This window comes from Musca domestica, unplaced genomic scaffold (assembly GCF_030504385.1).
Source record: "Musca domestica strain aabys unplaced genomic scaffold, Musca_domestica.polishedcontigs.V.1.1 9, whole genome shotgun sequence".
Lineage (NCBI taxonomy): Eukaryota > Metazoa > Arthropoda > Insecta > Diptera > Muscidae > Musca > Musca domestica.
The window spans coordinates 11,183,640-11,205,986 of record NW_026712435.1 but is presented as its reverse complement, the minus strand read 5'-3'; the positions used below and the strand labels follow the sequence as shown (position 1 = coordinate 11,205,986).

The window sequence follows — 22,347 nt, the reverse complement described above, 5'->3', positions numbered from 1 at the left end:
TGACAACAAGACCACAAGACGACGATGCATTGATGCATTTCGGAAGGTATTATTTGTCTATCGTTTTTTTCTGTGGACATTGGTCAGACGAAGTTGTGACAACCCTTTGGAAACTTTGAAAACAGCTATGCCATCCATGTAAATGACAAAATATTGTGATCTTACTAGGGACATATGTGGCGGTGACATGCAAAGAAGGTATCTGCTAGATAATTAAACCACCCGGAGAGAAACCATACTAAAATTTGCAAACAAACATCTATTTGGCCTAATATTGACAGGCAATTGAATTCAAAATTCAATCATAGCTATTAGGGTCGTAGTCATGCCTTAAAACGAATTGTTAAGATATCTCCAATTAGACGAAACATTGACATGAAATGAGTTATGATTTATTTTAGCAATTTAAAATACATATTCTTCAGATTGAATGGTTAAAAGAACTATAAGGTCGTTATCGGAGGTTTAAGGACTGGTTTTAAAATAATGATTGTAGTGATGTGTTTTGGAAAGTGATATTTTTGTCTTTTTATACTCTCCACCTTGTAACACCCCTAAATATTTGTCGAAGCATAAAATTCTAAGTCGATTTGACGTTGGCCGTCTGTTGAAATTACTATACAGCCGACGTTATTTGACGTAGAGCGTCAAAATTTAGCAGAACGATTTGTATTGTGTCTAGGACGGTTGGTATTGAAAATGAGATATATCGGTCCTCGTTTTGATATTGTCCCCATATAACGGTACCCCCCGATATTCGGTATTTTGAGATTTCGTTCTTTACCATAGACACCAACAGTGACATCTATATCAAATTTCAGGATTTCGCTTCTATCCCGTCACCCAATGCCCAATTTAGTACCACTAACGAAAAGTATTTCCGCACAATTAAAGTACACATTTCCAAAACCACTCCTATATATCAATTCCTAATACCAACAGACCTCTCAATATCAAACTTGAGGATTCCACACTGTCCCTCCACCCAGTTCTAAATTTAGTACTTTTCGAACAAATATACTATGCATATCCAAGCCACCGCCAAATCTCAAACACAGATATTATCAGTAATTTGTAATCTAAATATCAAACTTCAGAATTTTATCTCTATCTCTATCCCTTTACCCAAAACCCAACATAGCCCCATTCAGTACTTTTGTACACTTTTAGTACACATTTTCAAAACCATCCAATCAACCACCCATCCAACCAAATACAGTACAATTTGGTACTTATAGTACACATTCCACCGCTATATCACAATCCTACCACCAACGGTACCATTTAGTAAAGTTCGAACACTTAGTACACATTTCCAAAACCATACAAAATTTCAAGTTTTCAGCCCTATCCGTTCACATAATACGAAATGGTTCCATTTTAGAAGTTAAGTACAATTTTAGAACTTTTCGAAACATCGAAGTTTGAATTTTCAAAAACCCATTGATTTATCTATAATTTACTCCAGTGTCTCATTCCTAGCTCATTCCGTTTGTCCAATACAAAGTATTTAATATTTAGTCCATTTTAGTACTTTTCGTAGCCAAAAACTTAGCCGCACCAATACCGACCCTCATGCTAAATTTTAAGATTGTAGCTTCGGCCGTTTCGTCAGGGTGTTTTTTCTCAGTCTGTCAGTTATTTCACTACTACGTAATATGTGAAGACGATGTCCAATTTTCAAACCTTACAAATTCTAATATTTTGGCCCATGTTAGAGAAAATCGAGTAAGCGCTACACCCTTCGTGGGAGTTCCACTTAAAGTTCAAAATATCAAAATCGCGAGAAGATAGATTAGATGAAGCATATTTCAGGAACGATATTAGACTATGTTGTTATATTCAGTCCTGTAAAGTTTATAATTGTAAACAACACCCAATTTTCTTCAAATTTTTTAAATCCCAAAATTTTTTGTCGATATTGGAACAAGTTGAAAAATAGAATATTAACTTTCCCACTAAAATTTAAAAATTTTGAAGAGAAAAATAATATATTTTTTTCATATAAAACAAATCGAGTACCTGTCCAAACTTTTGCCTTCCCCAAAGGCTTACAATTTAGAATAATCGCAACTCTCTAAATATGTGCACAAGTCAAGGATTTGGCTTAAATTATGCGAATGCCAAAATTCCTTTCGAACACAGGCAAAGTGCGGAAAAAGGATACCTTGGTTTACTTCATCTTATATCTCCCCAAACGGTGATTTTTTTTTAAATTCTGAAAACCTTTGAGGCGAACGTAATATTCCGACACAACAATATTTTTTATCAAGGCGGTAAATGGAAAACACAGACCAATTTCTTTAGCTTTCCCCTACAAAAGGCCATTATAATGATATTTCTTCGGTACCGTGCTAATGTATTCCATATGAAATTTTTGACATTTTGAGAAATGTATGAGTTCTCATTTTTGTCGGTATGCTCTTTTTGTACAACTTTTCGAGATGTCCACTTTCTGTTTTCCCTACTTCATCCATCAATTAGTATACGATAAAAAGTCGACAAATACGTTGAGAAGAGTATTAAAATTATTTTTAGAATCTATTTTTCCACCTTTTTTGTTTTGTCCGCTGATTGCATTCTGATTCTACTCTACGGTTATGAAAGGTAAGGGCTCTTCTAACTCTTACAATTTACACCAAAAAGACATGGTATTCTATTATTTTTTTGCTTCGACATTTTTCGACGTTGAATTTTGTAGTAGGACACGTGCATTCTGTGCTGAAGTTACTCATTACTATGTTATTGCTTTGTAACTTAGTGGGGCCCATTTTTTCGACAAACCAACTGATACTTATTATAACCTCAGCCATATGGCTAGGGAGGGTATATATAATTTGATACGGCCAAATGTGACTTATCGAAATAATGGTTTTTGATCCTAGGTCTCTTTGGACCAAATCCGTTTCAGGAAATTTGGAGTGGATCTAGCGATGTCCGTCTGTCTGGCTGGTGTGGACGATAACGAAGGGAGTATACGATTTGATCCAAACTTGGTGCATCTTAATATTATTATCAAATTTATATCGAGTTCGGAAATGGGCAATATCGGTCCACCTCCCCTACAAAATTTAAACATTTTCAAATTAAATAATTTTCTGCATAAAAAGAGAAAGAATAATCCGATTTTGCTCCAACTTTGCAAATCCTAATATTAGCATCAGTACTAGGTCAGGTGCGACATTGGACAATATCGATCCACTCCATCAAGTACCTTTCACACCAAGGGTTAAAATTTGGATTAATTATAACTCTTCTAAAATGTGATGTAAATACCGATTGTCTTCAAATCACACACATCAAAATATTTTTATCAACTCTAGGTCTGGTGCGAAGATGCAACTCCCTCTGGTATCTCCCCACAAAGGTCCAAATTTTGAATATTCAAGAGGCTCATAAAACGCGAAATTAACATTCGATTCCATTCGGACTTGGCACATTCCAATATTTTCACCAACATAAGATCTTTAATAAAAACGGTAGAGATCGTACGATTCCTTCTCTTGCCTCCCCCACAAAGGGGTTGGTTTTAAATAACCAAAACGATTATAAAACCCGAAATAATCATCCGATTCTCTTCATATTTCACACATCACAATATTTTTATTAACCCAAGGTCTGGTGTGAAGATGGGATATATCGGTCTACTCTTTGTGGTACCTCCCCCACAAGGGTTCAAGATTTTGAATATTCATGAAGTTCATAAAACACGAAATTAATATCCGATTCTATTCAGACCTGGCACGTCTCAGTATTTCTATCAACACAATATCTGTTATAAAGATGGTAGAGATTCGACCATTCCTTCTGCTGGTACCTCACCCAGAAAGGGTCACAATTTCCAATATTTATATCTGTTATAACTTGCGAATAAATATTTCTTTCAACCAGAAATCTGGGATGTATTTGGAATTTATGATTTCGCATAAAATTGGATATAAATGTTCCCATACCAATATTTTTATCTGTACTAGATGAAGTGTGAAAATGGAATACTTCAGTCTACTTTATCTGGTACCTCACGCACCTTTCAATATTTTCTAAAAATTATCACATATCTTATATAAAATGAAGGAAGTTGTCGATATAGTCCAAACCTGGCACGTCGCAATATTTATATCATATTTATTTAGGTCTGATACGAAATGGACAATACTAACCCATTCCTACGAAACCTACCCCGTAGAGGGTCAACAATTTCAATAATCATAACATATTGCCTGAGAGAATACATCTGTCGGCAAAATCGACTGATACTTTTTAACTTTCTTCAAAACAAATTTAATTGCAATGCCATTCATATAAAAATAATTATTTTTATGTTTCTCTATTTCCAGATAACAACATTTCATCGAAATTCTTAAGTGCATCCTTTTTTTTGCAAAAAAGCACATATTCTCCGTCGACATTTACCTTTTGCACAACCCATAATAAATGTCCAATTAAAATACCTATTTCCGCAGCTGAAACAAGTCCTTCCTCTCAGATAATAAAACGGAAGAGTATAAAAAAAAAAAACAAATTAAATCGCATTTGAAAACGTTTGGTCGTCGGATTCACATTGTTTCGAACAAAATGTGGCAATGGCCCTAATGCCAACAACAACAGCAGCAGCAACGACGACAAGGACTATTAAGGACCTTAGTATCGGTCTAAGCTCGGGTTGTCATGGCCGTGTTCTTGTGTGTGGCAATGCCACATTAAGTCCCTGTAATTCCCATCAATGTTATGATGCCAAACAAAATGGAAGCGAGGCAAAAAACGATTAGCCAGAGTGTTGAGTATATAAAAATTTGGAAACATATCAAATGGCGGCCAAGGATCAACAGTCAGTGTTGACCATCTAAAGTCGGAACAAATAGAGAAAAAAAAAAAAAAAACAAAAACTTCAAACGAACGAACAATTTTTTATGGCATTTTTTTTGTTAATTGTGAACTGTGTGAATTAAGCCGACATAGGCAACAAAAATTGACTAAGTGATAACCTTTTTATTTTGGGTGTAATAATTTATGCGATTCAATGAAATGTTTTATTGTGTGCATGTATGTGTTTATTAGTTTAAATAATTAACAGCAAAGTTTTGTATAATCCCACGTACTTATCTGTTAGAGCCTCTAGAGAGAAAGAGAGAGAGAGAGAGCGCGAGCTAGAGGTAGTAATTTTACTTTACTTTTAAAATACTTGACAACGATTTCTGTAGTGCCATAAATTCGCTTACCTTTAAGCCAAACACAAAAGAGTAGATTTCTTCATACCACCGATTTCCAGTTTCTCTCGCAACCAAGACAACATCACATCACAGCACATCTCCATTTCAATGACAATATCCTTGCCAAGGAACACAATCGAATTGAATATCAGCGGAGACGTAAAGCAGCGGCAAGCTTACAAAATACTGCCACAAAACATGGCTATGAGAGCAGCCAATAATGAGGATATGTTGGTGCCGGCCAATGGCCGAGTGGGTGATAATGATAGTCCACGGCTAAATGCAACGACTTTGCTGACCAGCCGCTTTAAAAAGAACAAACATCAAAAGTGGTTGCCAACAACCGGCAAAACTACTAAAGCTGCTGCTGCAGCAGCAGCGAATATTGCCACTGAGGATGGCAATGACAAGCAATGGTTAGCTATGACAAGGGAAATATCACCATTAGCATGTTCATCAACGACCACAACTGGAGTTTCAGCAGCAATGATGGCTTCATCAAATCGCGGTGGTGGTGGTGGCGATGGTGTCATTCGAAACATGAAATCAGAACAACGCCAAATGCAGCAGCAACAACATGACAGTGAAGGGAGAAATGAATGCCGTAACAACAATGCGACATGGCTCCACAACAGCAACACCAACACCAGCAGCAGTAGCGGCCATAATCGCCAAACTAATAATTTTAATAATGGCACTGGAGCCAGTAGGCCGGGCCTTGTACAAAACGCACAAAGTTCGCAACAGCAACAACAACACCATCCAAACTATAACAACAACAGCGGCACTGCTAGTCCAAACGGCGTGACTCCAATATTCCATAGTCACAATTATTCGGACAACGATTCTGGCCTAACCACCGACTCCTCACCCACAACCTCATTTGCCGGCGACACAGAACCCCTGCTCTATACAAGAGCATCCGGCACATCGTCGGCCGCCTCATTGTTGAGACAAACACCCCAGCATGGCAGCCAAGGGGCCACACAACCATTGTTAACGTCAACATCATCGGCTGAATATCTGCTGCCGTCCGGCGCCTCCAATAATGAACGCCTTGATACGCTCAACAATGGTCATGTTCCAGCGCCAGGCTCGTACTCCACAAATAAATATCATCACCACCACCACCAGCAGCATCATAATAACAAACACCCGCAATTCAACTCTTCCGCATCGCCTTCGTCGGTGGCGTCGGGAATGGCGCCCAAATCGTACTGCAATTGCTGCAGTAATTTAATTGCCCGTTGCTGTTTCGGTTTACCGCATCTTAAAGCCATCAATGTGCGACGCTGTGTCCTGGCCCTGTTCGCCATCACCGTGGTGACAATATTCTACTATACGCACTACATGGATTCCGGTGTATTTGTGGGGTAAGTCCGACCACATGTCATGATGCATCTCTTCCTACATTTTTATGCGCTATGTCTGATTTACATTTAAACTGGCTTACAGCTCTCGACTTTCGTGGTTTCGGTGGGTTGGACGGTTGGGTGAGTCTCTTTGTGCAATATTTCGGGTAGGCTAATTTATTGTTTGTCAGAGCCCACAGTCGTCCCCGTTCTCCCTGCAATCGGCCGGATGGTTGGTCCTCATTCCGTTTTGATTTCAATTTTAGTTGTTCCTCTTAGCCTGCAGTGAGTCTGTGGTTTCGAGCTGGGCTAGTTGCATGTTAAATCCCTATTTATTATGATATCAAGGTAGCTTTTTCGGAGGGGCGCTCAATTAAATCGTTGAAAGGAAATTACACAGCGATTTAACTTTTGCATGGAGGGAAGGGTATTAAATATTATAGTAAATTTAAATGGCTTATTGTCTTATTATCGATTAATGATACGCAGAGTTCTGAATTCCAAACAAAAACTAAACACCTTATGTTTCCATATAGACCCTACAGTACTTACAGATACTAATTATTATAATGTATTTTTATTAAACAAGTTTGAAAGTATCAGTCGGTTTTTGCCGACGGATGTACACCCTTTTTGAGGAGGTATCAGAGGGAGTGGGCAGAAAAATTCATTCACATCAGATCTCTTAATTATTTAAAATTGTGATCGTTTGTGGGTAAGGTTATGTCTACCTTACCCACCCTTGAGATGTATCAAGTTTGAAAAGAATTGGGCTCCTATTTTGCATTTTTAGGGCGTTTTGTTATTAAAAATTTGATCCCTCTGTAGGGAGGTACCAGAAGGAGTAGATCGATATATCTCATTTTCACAACAGATATTGTGTTACTAGAAATAAATGGATGATTTTAAGGGTGTCGGGTGCTTATTTGATATGTTATGAGAGATATAATTATTCAAAATTTTGAACTGTTGTGATGGAGGTACCAAAAAGGTGTGGTCTGATATCTACCATCTTTATAACATATATTGTGTTAATGGGAATATTGAGATGTACCAAGTTCAAATGGAATCGGTTGTTAATTTCGCGTTTTATATGCTTCATGGATGTTCAAAATTTGGACCATTTGGGGGGAGGTATCAGAAGAAGTAGACCGATGTATCCCATCTTCACAACCGATTTTATCTTGGTAAAAATAATGGGATATGTGAAATGTGAAGAGAACCGGATGCTTATTTCGGATTTAATAATCGTTTTTGTTATTCACAAATTTGACAATTTGTGAGGGAGGTACCAGAAGGAATTGTTCGATCTTTACCTCCTTTAAAACATATCCCGTGTTGTTAGAAATATTTAGAAGTGGCAAATCTGAATGGAATCCGATTTCAATTTTGCGTTTTATGAGCTTCAATATATATTCAAAATTTTGACCATTAGTGGGGAGGTACTTGATGGAGTGGACGTAATATTCCATTTTCGTACCTGACGTAGCATTTTCATTGAAATATTAGGATTTGCAAAGTTGGTACAAAATCGGATTATACCGAACTCGATCTAAGTTTGATAATAAAGTTACGATGTACCAAGTTTGGACCAAATCGGATAGTCTCTTCGAGAGTTATCGTGCGCACCAGCCAGACAGACAGACGGACATCGCTAGATCAACTCCAAATGACCTGAAACGGATTTGGTCCAAAGTAACCTATGGTCTAAAATCGTTATTTCGATGAGGAATGTTTTGGTCGTATCAAATGATATGTACCCTCTCTAGCCATATGGCTGAGGGTATAATAATGGGATTTGCAAAATTTAAAGAAAATCGACCATTTATTTACAATTCCAGTGGAATAATTGTTAGTCAATAGTTAAACAAGAAGAAGTAGACCGAAATATCTATTAGATGTATGGTTAACAGAAATATTGAGATGCACGAAGTTTGATGAAAATCGCTGACTTCTTCCGCGTGTATGAGGGTTATGATTATAAAAAGTGTTGACCCATTGTGAGGGAGGTACGAGAAGGAATGGGCCGATAAATTCCATATTTACATCTGATATCCGGTTGAGAAAAATATTTACATAAACCAAGTTCGAAATAAAGCGCAGACTTGTTTCGAAATAATTCAAAATTTTGACCCTTTGGGAAAGGTACCAGTAGATCTATATGTCCCTTCTTCACGCCAGATTGTGTGTTAATAAAAAAATCAAAATTAAGACCCTTTTTGGGGGAAGTACTTTGGAGGAGTGTATCGACATAATCAATTTTTGCACCTGCCCTAGCCCTGACAAAAGGAAGGATTTTGAAAAGTTTGCACAAAATCGAATGATCTTTCCTCTTTCTATTTTGACTTTTTATGAGGGAGGTACCGGAAGGAGTGGCCCGATATTGCCATCTCTGAACTCGATGTAAGTTTGACAATAATATTACTATTAATCAAGTTTTTATCAAATCAGATATTCCCTTCGAGAGTTATCGTGGGCATCATCCAGACAGACAGGCGGACGGACACCCTTAGATCGACTCGAAATGTCCTCAAATGAATTTAGTCCAAAGAGACATAGGATCTAAAGCCATTATTTCGATTAGACACGTTTTGGCTGTATCAAATGAAGTATACCTTTTAGACTGTAGTCTCTAGTCTCTCTTTGGATGAAATCTGTTTCAGGACATTTGAAGTTAATCCTACCTTTGTCTGGTTGGCTTGCGTCTACAATAACTGTTAAAGGCAGTCTCCGATTTGGTCGAAACTTGGTACACGTCATTTTTTTTATCAAACTTAGATCAAGTTCAGATATCTGTTCACTTTTTCACAAAAATTCTTAATTACAAATTTGAAATTGATCGAAGAGAAATAACGTTACCTAAGGTGCTAAACTTGCCAAAACTGATTGGCTTTTTTAAATTTTAAAGTGATAAATTAACTGTCTTGCACATTTCGTTTTTTGTTTTTTTTTTTTTTAGAGTGTAAACATTTAATACATCAGTTTACCCATGCTGGTACAACTCTGACAAGACAGTTTTCGAAAAATTATATCTTTATCTCACAAAAGAAGAATCGAGAACCCTATATAGTTCAAAATTGGTCCAACATTGTATTTATATCAGATTTATAGTCAGACTTTGTCGGTAGAAAGACTGAAACTTTCTAACTCGTGGTATCAAATCAAATTTTGATCAGGGTTGACTATGGAATATATCGGCCTATACTTTCTGATATATCCCCCATAAAACGAGAATAATGTGCATAAAACGAGAATAATTATAATCTTATTTTATTCCAAACTTCAAAATTGCATACAATGGAATCAACAGCTGGAGACCATATGTATCTTTGGACCAAATCGAAAGACATTTAGAGTTATAATTGCAAGGAAACTTGAGTTGACCAAGAAAGAAAAGCGAAAAATATGAAAGTCGTGTATTAGCCTTTTGAAAGGAAATAATCAAAATTTTTACATATTTGAAAATATTTGAGTTAAGATTCCTGGAATCAATGTATTTTACGTATATAGTGTCTTTGGCAAAATAACTGGCCACAACGCGGAGAATAGAAGAATTAACCCTTAGTCGAGTCATTTGAGGGATCTTTTAGGTATTTTTCTTATAAAATGTTCAAAAACTTCATTCAAATGTAATCGTATCAGATCAGAAGCTCCAAACTTACCTAAAACCCGGAATCGGTAAAAATAAAATGAGACGTTTTTGCCAGTAAAATTGGCTAAAACACTATTTACCTAAAATGTTTGATTTTTGAATTCTGCAATTCTTAAAATTGGCATTGTATTGACCCATGCCATTTGCTGACGTCATTCATCTATCGGCAGTCTAACTGATCCGCAATCTAACCTATTTTATTCCAACTGCTAGAGAGGGTATGTATAATTTGACACGGCCAAAACGTGCCTCATCTAAATAACGGTTTAGACCCTAGGTCTCTTTGGACCAAATCCGTTTCAGGACATTTGGAGTCGATCTAGCGATGTCCGCCCTTCTGTAGGTCTGTCTGGCTGCCTGGTGCGCACGATAACTCTTGGTACATGGTAATATTATTAACAAAGTTAGATCGAGTTCGGATGTATGCAATATCGGTCCACTCTTTTTGTACCTCATGCACAAAAGGTCGAAATTTTCAAAAAAATATTTTACTGCACTGACAGAGAAAGATAATCCTATTTTGCTCAAACTTTGCAAATCCTAATATTTGCATGAGTGCTAGGTCAGGTGCGGAAACGATATCGGTAAATATCTAAATATCTATGAAGTTCATACAACGCGAAATTAACATCCACTTCCTTTCAGACTAGGAATATTTCGGTCTGCGGTAGATCTGTTATAAAGATGCTAGAGATCGGACCGTATCTTCTGGTACCTCTCCCACAACGGGTCAAAATTTTGAATAATTACATCCCTCATAAAATGTGAAATAAGCATCCAACTCTCTTAAAATTCCACACAGCCCAATATTTCTATTAACACAAGATATGGTGTAAAGATGATAGAAATTGTCCTACCCAATGTGGTACCTCCCCCCATTAACGATTACAATTTTAAATACTTTACTCTCTCATGACTATAACTCCTGATATATCTTAATATTTCCCTCAATAATATACCCGTCCCCCCCTTAATATACCCGTCTTAACACTTTCATAACAATATTCATTTACACAATTATCCACGTTTACAGTTAATTGTTTACTCGCAATTTTTGTGAACTACATTTGCTCGTTATAAAAACTATTGTTAATAGATTTTTTCGAGCATTGTTTTTCGTCTTAAAATGTTATCAATTTAATATGACCTCAAACCGCAGAGAATTTTCTCTCCACCTTCGGTGGTTTTTGTTTGTGCGAACGAATGAAAGAAAGAAATTAACATGAAATGGAATAAAATGCAAATCATTGCTACAGGAAAAATGTTTTTCATGCTCTAGAAACCGAATATGTACATTGCAGCTGTTGTCCTGTAACCGCATGCCGCACCCCCACACCTTACATCCGAATAGTACACATCCCCTTTACCTATGTATTTGTGTTGTGTTCACACACACACATATCCCCACACTTGGCACTTTTCCCCGCTTCATTAATATGGGCCAAAACACTTTACCGTTCTGATTGCTGTGTAATGGTGGTGGTGGTGGGGTTAGAGGAAAAAGTTAAGTGTTCGTTAAACTCTTTTTCCCCACTTTAGACTATTTCCATTTCTCATCGTTGCCAAACCCCTTCCCACACCAAGTATATCCTTTTTTCCCTCCGTTTTGTTCTTCTTTGATTCCTTCGTCCACATTACTTTAACCAAATGAGAATTTGCTTAACCGAAGAAACATAGAAGTAGAACACATTCCTCCCCTCTTTCCTTAGGGGGAGTTTCTCTGCTTACCTGGAACTGATCCACAGCCAACCCCCATAATTACAACGAAACATTGTAATTTAATTTCTCAACTTAGGAAGAAACAAAAAAAAATAAAAAAAACAGGATGAAAGGAATTTACAAAAACTTAAAAAAGTTATTGTTGTTGTTATTTTGCTATGCCATTTTTATTAGAGTTAAATAAGTTTTAAAATTAAAACGAAATCTTTATTTTCCAAGAAAGGGCTTAGCTTAACCAGGGCAGAGGAGTACAACAATTGAATTGTTTGTTTAATGTCTGTGGGGAGTTTTAAGAAGGTTAAAAACGGGTTTCTTTGGCCGGTGACGAAAGTCGTTAAGAAGGCATAAAACCGTATTTAGGTTAAACGCTTATCATAAATTTTGAATTTATTTTATATTTGGCTTAACAATAAAATATGAATGTAAATAAAAAATAATTTATTATTTCGAGTGATACATGTGCCAGGTCAAGTTCGCAGGATCTTTTGCGGGTAGCTTATCCGCCGGAACAAACCACTTTGAAAAATATTAGCTCAATGTTTACTAAAAACTCTTCGATTTTTATAACAATTTTCCAGTGGTAGGTGTATTTACCCTGATTTTTTTGTAGAGCGGATACGGCTACATGGATATTTGATTCGAACCTGATATTTATAATTTGGACATAATTTGAAGGCTTATGAAAATACTGAGAGAGATTTACCCTGCAAAGTCAAATTAAAATTAACACTCTAACCTTCCCAAAATGCTCAAAATATGTATTGTTTTTGGTATCTCTCTCGGATTCATTTTAATTCACCAGCCTTTGACCCGTGCTTTAGATTTTCTCCTCTGACTACACGAACCATAGAGTTTCTAAATATGTCACCCTTTTTAAGCAGACCGCCTTTAGCCGTTACTGTTTCTCCTGTGTGCTATGTCTAATTTAATATACAGGGTGAGATAAAAAAACTGCAAAGTCAAACGCCATAATTTTTACATTTTTTTTTTTTAATTTATTGAAGGAAAGCAAAAAATTTCGGAAACATCATCAAATTTTAGAATAAATTTAGATTTATTCGAATTGGTCAACTTTGGTACGAATTACGGCCTTCAAACGGCCAATGAAACCGTCACACGCTAGCCTAATGTTGTTCTGCGATATTTTGGCCCATTCCCGGCGAAGCGCTTGCTTGAGGTGATCGACACTTTGATATTTTTTAGTGCCAACATTGCTTTCCAAAATACCCCAGACACAATAGTCCAATGGATTGGTATCCTGCGATTTTGGTGACCATTGTGCGCCGGAAATGAACGAGAAACCTCATTTTGTAACCATTCTTGGGTGGCGCGTGCTGTGTCCTGTTGTAATGTCCAAGGTCTGCGGCCAAAATTTTTGCTGCTTTAATACATCCTCCATCCTATTTTCGCGATAATATTCAGAATTTATTCTGATGCCACGGTTGATTAATACGAGCGGAGAGCGACCATCGGCTGTTACGGCGGCCCACACCATGACCACGGCCGGCGCTTGAGTTCTATAGGTCAACCGAAGGTGCACATTTTCAGCTGACCTCTTTGGCAAGTAAACAAGATCATTTTGTTTGTTTACAAACTCCTGGACGACAAATGTTTTCTCATCGGAGAAAACCAATTTCGGCAGTTCACCACTTTCGGCCAAGCGAAGCATCTCTTTAGCTTATTTAAGTCTATTTACTTTCTGTTGCGGTGTAAGTTCTTGCACTTTTTGGAATCGCAATGGCTTTATCCCGAGCTCATTTTTCAATATTTGCCGAATGGAATATTGCTATATGTTCAGCTCACGATCCATTTTTTGGCCACTTTCGAACCATTTCTGCTGATGTTTCTGTTTTCCACTTATTCAAATAACCTCATATAACTATAACAAAAGAAATTTTTTTTAAATTATCTCGGATTTTTTCAACGGATTTTATTTTGCACTAACTTCGCCAGCGAAAAGCCCACAATAAAATGTTAAAGCCAAATTTTGTACCATTTAGTACGCAAATTCCAAACAATGTACATCCCTCCATCCTAGATACCCATGGTGATCCACAATTGTTACCTTTTAGTATTTAAGTACGCACTGGCACAACAATCACCTGACTTCAACACCAGATACCAACAGAGCCCTCAATATCATATTTCTATACATTCACTCAATATCAAATTCATTAACATTTAATACTTTTCGTATAATTTTGGTACTCATTTGCATTAATTTTGGTACCCACATCTCAAGAGGTTTGTATTCCAGCATAAAAGTCCCTAAATGATAAATGTTGTACTTGCCATTGAAAACTTTTGAATGACATTTCCAAAATAAATGGCTACAGAGTTTATATATCATTTGACATGGCTAACTCGTGCCTCACCGAAATAACGGTTTAAGGCCCTGGGTCTCTTTGGACCAAATCCGTTTCAGGGTATTTGGTGTCGATCTATGGGTGTTCCTTCGTCTTTCTGGTACCTCCCCTACAAAGGGTCAACATTTTGAATAATCACAACTCTTATAAAATGTGAAAAAAGAGTACGATTGTATTTCAATTTCGCACATCTCAATATCAACACAAGCTCTGGTGTTAAGACGAAGTATTGAGGACAATTTATTCTGGTACCTCACCCAGAAAGGGTGAAAATTTTAAATAATTATATCTGTCATAAAATGCTAAACTTTTATGAAAGATACAATTATTGATTCTATACTGCACACAATCCAATGTTTCTACGGACACAAGATCTGATGCGAAGGTAGTATATATCAGTCCACTCCTTCTGGTACCTCTATCACAACGAGTCAAAATTTCGAATAATTATTCCTCTTTTAAACTGTGAAATAAAAGTCCGATTTTCTTCGATATTCACACAGCTCAAAATTTTTGTGAACATAAGATCTGGTATAACTATGGAGCTGCATGAAACATTTTTTTGCACCTCGGTGTATTATTTAAATATATTAAGCAGTGCTTCTTCCATTAGCAAATAGTTTCAAAAAACAAACATCTTTTCCCTCTTTTCTTTTGCAAAATAATTAATAATTATGAAGAGGAAATTGAGGAGCATTTCTCCTAGGAATCTTTTGCCATAAACAACCAGACCACACACACGCACACTCTCAAGTCACACAATAATAAGCGTATGATATCCGTAAACATGTCTACAAAAGGACAACACATCATCTTTGTTATTGTTGCATTTCTCCAGAAACTGAAAAAAAAAAAAACAAAAATACAAATGGATGCAGATATTCTACTGCAGGCCAATTGCCTTCATAAATAGCAAACGAATACTCATGAGCACAATTGTTGGCATCTCTTGGACGGCTCAGTTTGCACTGGACAACATCAAACGGAGTTTTATTTACGACTCCAAGAGCTGAGAACAAATTAAATTCACAATTCCAATAAATTCACACCAAGCGGACAGAACGGACGGACTGACAGACGGAAGGACATGCATTTCGGACTTCGTATGTGTGTGCTTGTGTGTTTCTATGACTATGGGCTCCGGGTCTCTTAGAACAGTTGGACAATTCGTTTTACACAATGTTAACTATTAGCAGCAGCAGCAGCAGGCAGCAGGGGAATGTCTGGAAACTGCAACTAGTACAGCCGACCTTTCTTGTTTATGAGTTCAGAACAGGAACTTTGACAGCATCTCGGAAAAACGCATAGCCGAAATCTTGTGCTGAGTGGTGTGGTCATGTTTGACTTACACTCTCAAACATCACTTCATCTACGAGCTGTGATGTTTACCAAGAACAGTGACGTCCCGACTGCCTGCTGGCCTGGCGTAACCAAATGTTGGAAGATATTTCAAAATTGACCAGAACGAAAAAACAGAAGAAGAAGCTTACCAACTGTTCTGGAATTCATAGCAAACGGAAGTGTTCCGTTCCTTTGGCAGGGCATACAAATAAATCACTGTCAACGATTAGGAAGAGAAGACGAAGAGAGAGGCCAACGGAAACATCACAAAAAAATATTGTAAATTTGTTCATCCTATGTTCTGCCGGGCTCCTACATTTGAGTTATTTTTCCATGGATGTTTGCATCTTTCGAGAGCTATGCGAGGATAACCCACCGAAAAGAAGGGACTTTATATGTTACAGTTGGAAACATCATACATACTCGGAATATTTTCGTAACAATTGGAGTTTATGTCCAAGTCTGTGTTATTTCTTTTCCATAGTTTCATAGTTTTGGAGAGGGAGCTGCCGTTTTCTTTTTTTGTTTTTTTCTCTTTTGGTTTCTGTTTTGTGACTGCTCAAACAGAAATGCCTTTTTTCGGAACAACTGTCTTCTGCCTGTGTGCCTTTATGTCCTTGCTATTCAAATGCCAGAGTCCTTGTTTCTCTTTGTTGTTGTTTTTATTATTTCTTTTTTTTTTTCCTCTTTGACTTGCCATTGCAATTTAGATATTCTGCTAACTTTATGCTTCCGAACACACAACGAATGCCTGGTCGTAGTTGGCAAGTTCTTGCTTATTGTTGCGTAAATAGTTACGGTCGTTGTTAACTTGGTATCTTCAAAGCAATATGTTATCGCTTTTTTCCAGATGGCCCAGCATTCAAATATTTTATACCATCCCATCTATGGTTGTCCTGCTGAGTTGGTTGTGTTCCTCTTTCTCTCTTTCCTTTGCATTGTAATCTCCTTTGTTTATGTATCAATACATAAACTATGGCCAGAATAATATTGTCAATAACACTTGTAGTTTGGAATTTTTACAAGAAAGTTCAGCTATGGAAATTCGAAAGGTGGAAGAGTACTCCCTGAACTGTGCATGGAAGTTGTGATGTGCTTTGGTCAATGGAATTTCTCTCACCTGAGAGAAATATATTCTAATAGACATGCAAATTTGTCATGATATATGATCTAATGGTATAACACCAAAATAGCCACCTTCGGATGGTAAGTTACTTAGTAAGACTTTTCTTTCCCCTTATCCTTTATTCAAAAACAGGTAGAGAAAATATTGAACTGTTTAATAGATTTTTTTGATGAAATTGATGAAAAAACAAAAACAAGCTTAATTCATGGTTTTTCGAATAGTTTGATATTTGGTTAATCTTTGATATTTAGGGTCTGTTTAAACCCTAGGCCACATTGATGTACAGGGTTGTCCATATTCGACGGACCCATCTGGCAACGCCATAACTTTTGACAGAGATGTCACATAGCCTGATGACATACCGCGTTTGAAGCGTCAGTCCAAGCAGATTTTTACCATGAACCAATACACGCCACGCGAGCGCTCTGAAATAGTTGAAATTTACATTCAACAGAAGAAGTCAATTGTGAAAACTCAACTTGCTTTTAAAACATTAAAAACTGTGAGAAGTGCGCCTTCTAAGAACACCATTAAGCGTTTATACAAAAAATTTTCGACTGGTAAGGCTCTTTCTAATCCGAAGAGGCCATATAAAAGTCGACCAAGGCGATCGACCGAGAATATCGCTGCCGTACGAGCCAGTGTTGAGAGGTCACCAAGAACATCCAAAAAACGCCGTTCTCAGCAGTTGGGCATGGCTCGGTCCACTTTACAACGGATTATTCGCATTGATTTGCCTTTGTTCCCGTACAAAATTCAATTGACGCAAAGAATATTGCCTGCGGACAAGCCTCGACGATTAGAATGGGCCCAAAGAGTCATGGGTCCGTCGAATATGGGCAACCCTGTATAGGGTATTTTTTTTGTAAAATGTAAAAAAGCTCCATCGAGATAAATTTTAATTTTAATACACAGACACAAACCAAGATGATTTTTTCTACGGTTCAGAACGGTTAATAAAGAGAGAGGGAGAGAGAGAGAAATTAAAGGTATTTTTATTTATTTTAGCTTTTATCAAATTTCAAAATCAATCCCTACAGATTTACAAAGAAATCGCTAAATAAAAACATTATGATTATAAATTATGTTGAAAAAGTTTGAAACTCTACAGTTACACCCAGAATATAGGATTTATAAAAAAAGCGGAGTTAAGACTGAAACAAAGTCAAACGTCATAATTTGTTATTTTTTTTAATTTTATTGAATGAAAGCAAAAATGTCGAAATAACATCAAATTTTAGAAAAAGTTTAGATTTTTTCGAATCGGTCACCTTTGGCATGAATTATGACCTTCAAACGGCCAATGAAACCGTCACACACTGCCCGAATGTTGCTCTGCGAACTCTTTGCTTGAGGTGATCGAGATTTGGTATTTTTTTAGTGCCAACCTTGTTTTCCAAAATACTCCAGACACAATAGTCCAACGGATTGGTGGCCACCGGAGATTTTGGTGGCCATTGTGCGCTGGAAATAAAGCGACGAACCTCATTTTGTAACCATTGTTGGTGGCGCGAGCTAAGTGCGATGATGCTGAGTCCTGTTGGAATGTCCAAGGTCTGCGGCCAAAATGTTTGCGTGCCCAAGGCTTTAATACACCCTCCAGAATATTTTCGCGATAATATTCGGCATTTATTCTGATGCCACTGTCGATTAATACGAGTGGAGAGCGACTATCGGCTGTTATTTCAGCCGACACCATCACCATGGCCGGCGCTTGAGTTCTGGTGGCCAACCGAAGGTGCACATTTTCAGCTGATCTCTTTGGCAAGTAAACACGATAATTTTGTTTGTTTACAAACCTCCGGTCAACAAATGTTTTCTCTAACGCAGAAAACCAAATTCGGCAGTTCAACACTTTCGGTCAAGCAAAGCAACTCTTTAGCTCTTTTGAGTCTATTTTCTCCCAATTGCGGTGTAAGTTCTTTCACTTTTTAGAATTTCAATGGCTTTACCCCGAGCTCATTTTTTAATATTTGCCGAATGGAATATCGCGATAAGTTCAGCTCACGAGCCATTTTTCGGCCACTGCGACGAGGGTTTCGATCAAGTCGCTTCTTTACTTTTCGAACCATTTCTGCTGATGTTGCTGTTTTCTTCCGTCCACTTCGTTGACGTCGGGCTACGCTACCAGTATCACGGTAACGAGAGGTACGAGACACAAAAGATTTATTCATAATTAAATGCTGGAGTGCTCTAACGATAGCCACATGTGGTTTTCCAGCCAAATATAATGAAATCACACCATCACGCTTGAATTCCATCACGAATAACTTTTTTTCCGAAAAATTCTCACCAAAATGTTTTTGTACGCTTGTAAACAATATGTTGAGCTGTCACTGGAATAATTAACACAGCTGTTGGCTTAGAAATGAAAGCATTTCTTTTCATCTCACCTTGTATTTTTTATTAGCACAAGGTCTGATGTGAAGATTGAAGATATCGGTCCACTCCTTCCGGTACTTCCCCCACAAAGGATAAAAATTTTTAACATTCATGAAGCTCATAAAACATGAAATTAATATCTAATTCCATTCAGACTTGTCACATCGAAATTTCAAAATTTTGAGATGTGGCAGATTTTAAGAGTATCTGAATCTCATTTCGCATATTTCGGGCGTTATTACTATTCAAAATGTTGAACTTTTGCTCTGCCGGGAGGTACTTAAACATGTTTGTCAATATTGTCCACTCTCGCAACTAAATATTGAAAATGCTAAAAGATTATATTCGGCAGTCGAAAACCTAAAAATCTCAAACAGACAATCTCTGATTATACCCAGTGTCAATTGCAATGAATGGGACAAAATTGGTCACCCTTTAAATCCCAACTTTCATAAGCAAAATAAAAAATTGGGTCAATTTTTGTTTCAAATCCCACACACCATGTTAAAATAAAATGGAAGAGCTATTGGAAATTGTTATCAAATCAGAGATTTTAGTTCAGGAAACATAATAATGCAAATAATGGCAATTATTTTTGACTTAAGCTATCACAACAAATATATTTGACCAAATTAATCCTGACATTTCTTGGCGTTATATATTATTCTGAAATGAATTATACATCGAAAACTAATGACATTTTCAGAATTCTTTTTAGATTCATTTTTAAGCCAAATTATTTATTACTATTGCCTGTGATATATTAATGCATTGTAAATAAATAAAAAAATCTTAAAAGTTATACTGATTATTCAGATTAATGTTCATTAAAGTAATTTAAGTTAAAGGACACTTATTAACATCATACAATTTCCCATGACAAACCCATTGGATGTGCTTGAAAAAAAAAACGTATTTTTTTTCTTCCTCTAGTTTTTCTGATCTTTTCTTCCATGACCATTTAATCCATAGCGAACAAAGTCCATTTCATTTGTTTGCTGTTGTCCTAGACACTCTCTGTTGTACAAAACTGAACAATACAAATTCCGGGTGCATTATCCTGATTAGTATTTCTTGTTTTTGTTTAGATTCGCTATTGTTAGTAGGGTCGCTTTATTTCTTACGCAGTAGCTCGCTGTTAATTACTGAAAAACAGCTTTGACTTCCATTGAAGAGAAAAATGAACTGGCTTTGTGCATGAATGTGGTGACGAAGTAGGATACACATATTTCAAGCGGTCTTTGGGATTGGGTCTTAGAATAGAGCTACAATTCAGAAATTTAATATGGAGGCAACTGTTGGTATATAGTTTTGATATAAGGAGATAGTTTTGGGAATGGGAATAAATGGAACTTAATTTGCCGTTGAGTGAATGGATGGAGATTGAATTCTGAACACGTTGAAATAGTTATGACAAAAAATTGGGTATGCTCTTTCGTAAACTTTATAACTAAAGATTTTTAAGAGTTTTTGTTGCAAAAAGTAATAATTTTTGATAAACCTTTTTGATAAAGAAATAAGAGAAAAACATTAAGTTCGACCGGGCCGAATTTTTAATACCCTCCACCTTAGGGTAATGGAAACACGAGAACCAATTATGACCCACAAATACCAATTTTTAGACATATTCGTGGGAAAATGTGGTAAAAATTATCAAAATGCGGAATATCGGGAGGTACAAAATGCGGAATATCGGAGGACCTATACATGCAAAGTTTCGTCACCGGAGCTAGAACCCATTATGACCAACAAATACTAATTTTTAGACAAATCCATGAAAAAGTGTGGTAAAAATCATCAAAATACCAAATATCGGGAGGTACCGTTATATGCGGGATATACCAAAACGTAGACCTATACATCCAAATTTTCGCCACCGGAGCCAGAACCCATTATGACCAACAAATACAAATTTTTAGATAAATCCATGAAAAAATGTGGCAAAAATAATCAAAATACCCAATATTGGGAGGTACCGTTATATGGGGACTAAATGTACCGTTATATGGGGACTAAATGCTAAATTCTACGTCAAATACGCTCTACGTCAAATAATGTGGGCTGTATCGTGATTTCAACAGACAGACAGACGGACATCGTTAAATCGTTTTAGAATTTTATGTTGATTATGAATATATATACATTATGGGGTCTACGACGAATTTTTAGGGATATTACAAACGGAATGACAAAGTTAATATACCCTCCTTTCCAAGGTGGAGGGTATAAAAATTTGAATGTGAATAAAGTTTTATCGAACTGGTGCAATTAAAAAGCTAGTACGGCTGTATGAAGTTTGTTCGGAAATTTGAACGAAATGTCCTTTATAAAGGCTAAAACAAGTAAAAAAGTATCAGTCGGGTTTGCCGAAAGATCTAAACCCTCAGTCTCAGCCAAATAATGGGCCAAAATACTCCATTTCGTATCGGAACTAAATAAATGTGATATAAATACTACGACGTGCCAGGTTTGGACAATATTTTTTACTACCTTCACTTTACATGAGATACGTGAAAATGTTTAGAAATGTTGGTGAGGTACGTGATATAGCCCACCGAGGTATTCCATTTCCATACTTCATCTAATACAGATAAAAATGTTGGTATGGACAAAATTACAAGAAAATCGTACATTTATATAAAATTTAATTTTATATATTTTATATTCATCTCAGGTTTCTGGTTGAGAGAAATATTTAGATATAACAAGTCGTAAAGAGTCTCTGACTTTTTTCGCAGGCTATGACAGATAAAATTAAGAGTTCGTAGATATATAACATGTTTACAACAGATCTTGTGTTAGCAAAAATGTTTGTATGTGTGAAATTTGAAGAAATTTGGATGCTTATTTCGTTTTCTTTAAGTGTGTTTTTATTCAAAATCTTAAATCCTATGTGGTTTAGGTACCGATCTCTGCCATCATTATAAAAGATCTTGTGTTGATGGAAATATTGAGATGTACCAAGTCTGAATGGAATCAGATGTTAATTTCGCGTTTAATGAGTTTCATGGATATTCATATTGTTGACACTTTGTGGGGGAGATATCAGAAGTAGTGGACCGATATATAAAATCTCCACATCAGATATTGTGCTAGTAGAAATAATGGGATGTGTGAAATATGAAGAGAACCGGATGCTTATTTCGATTTTTATGCTCGTCTTGGTTATTAAAAGTTTGGACGCTTTGTGGGGCCGGTA

General features: G+C 36.6%; 1 protein-coding gene across 3 annotated transcripts in view; it reads left to right on the top strand.

The window, feature by feature from the left end:
* Positions 1-22,347, top strand: part of LOC101892243 (bifunctional heparan sulfate N-deacetylase/N-sulfotransferase) — a 296,793-nt gene that overhangs the window by 183,941 nt on the left and 90,505 nt on the right. For all 3 annotated transcript variants that reach the window (XM_059131766.1, XM_005190000.4, XM_011296865.3), the window contains exon 4: positions 4,338-6,583. In XM_059131766.1, coding sequence (XP_058987749.1) covers positions 5,319-6,583 — 1,265 coding nt within the window. In that variant the 5' untranslated portion in view covers positions 4,338-5,318. The remainder of the gene's footprint in view (positions 1-4,337; positions 6,584-22,347) is intronic.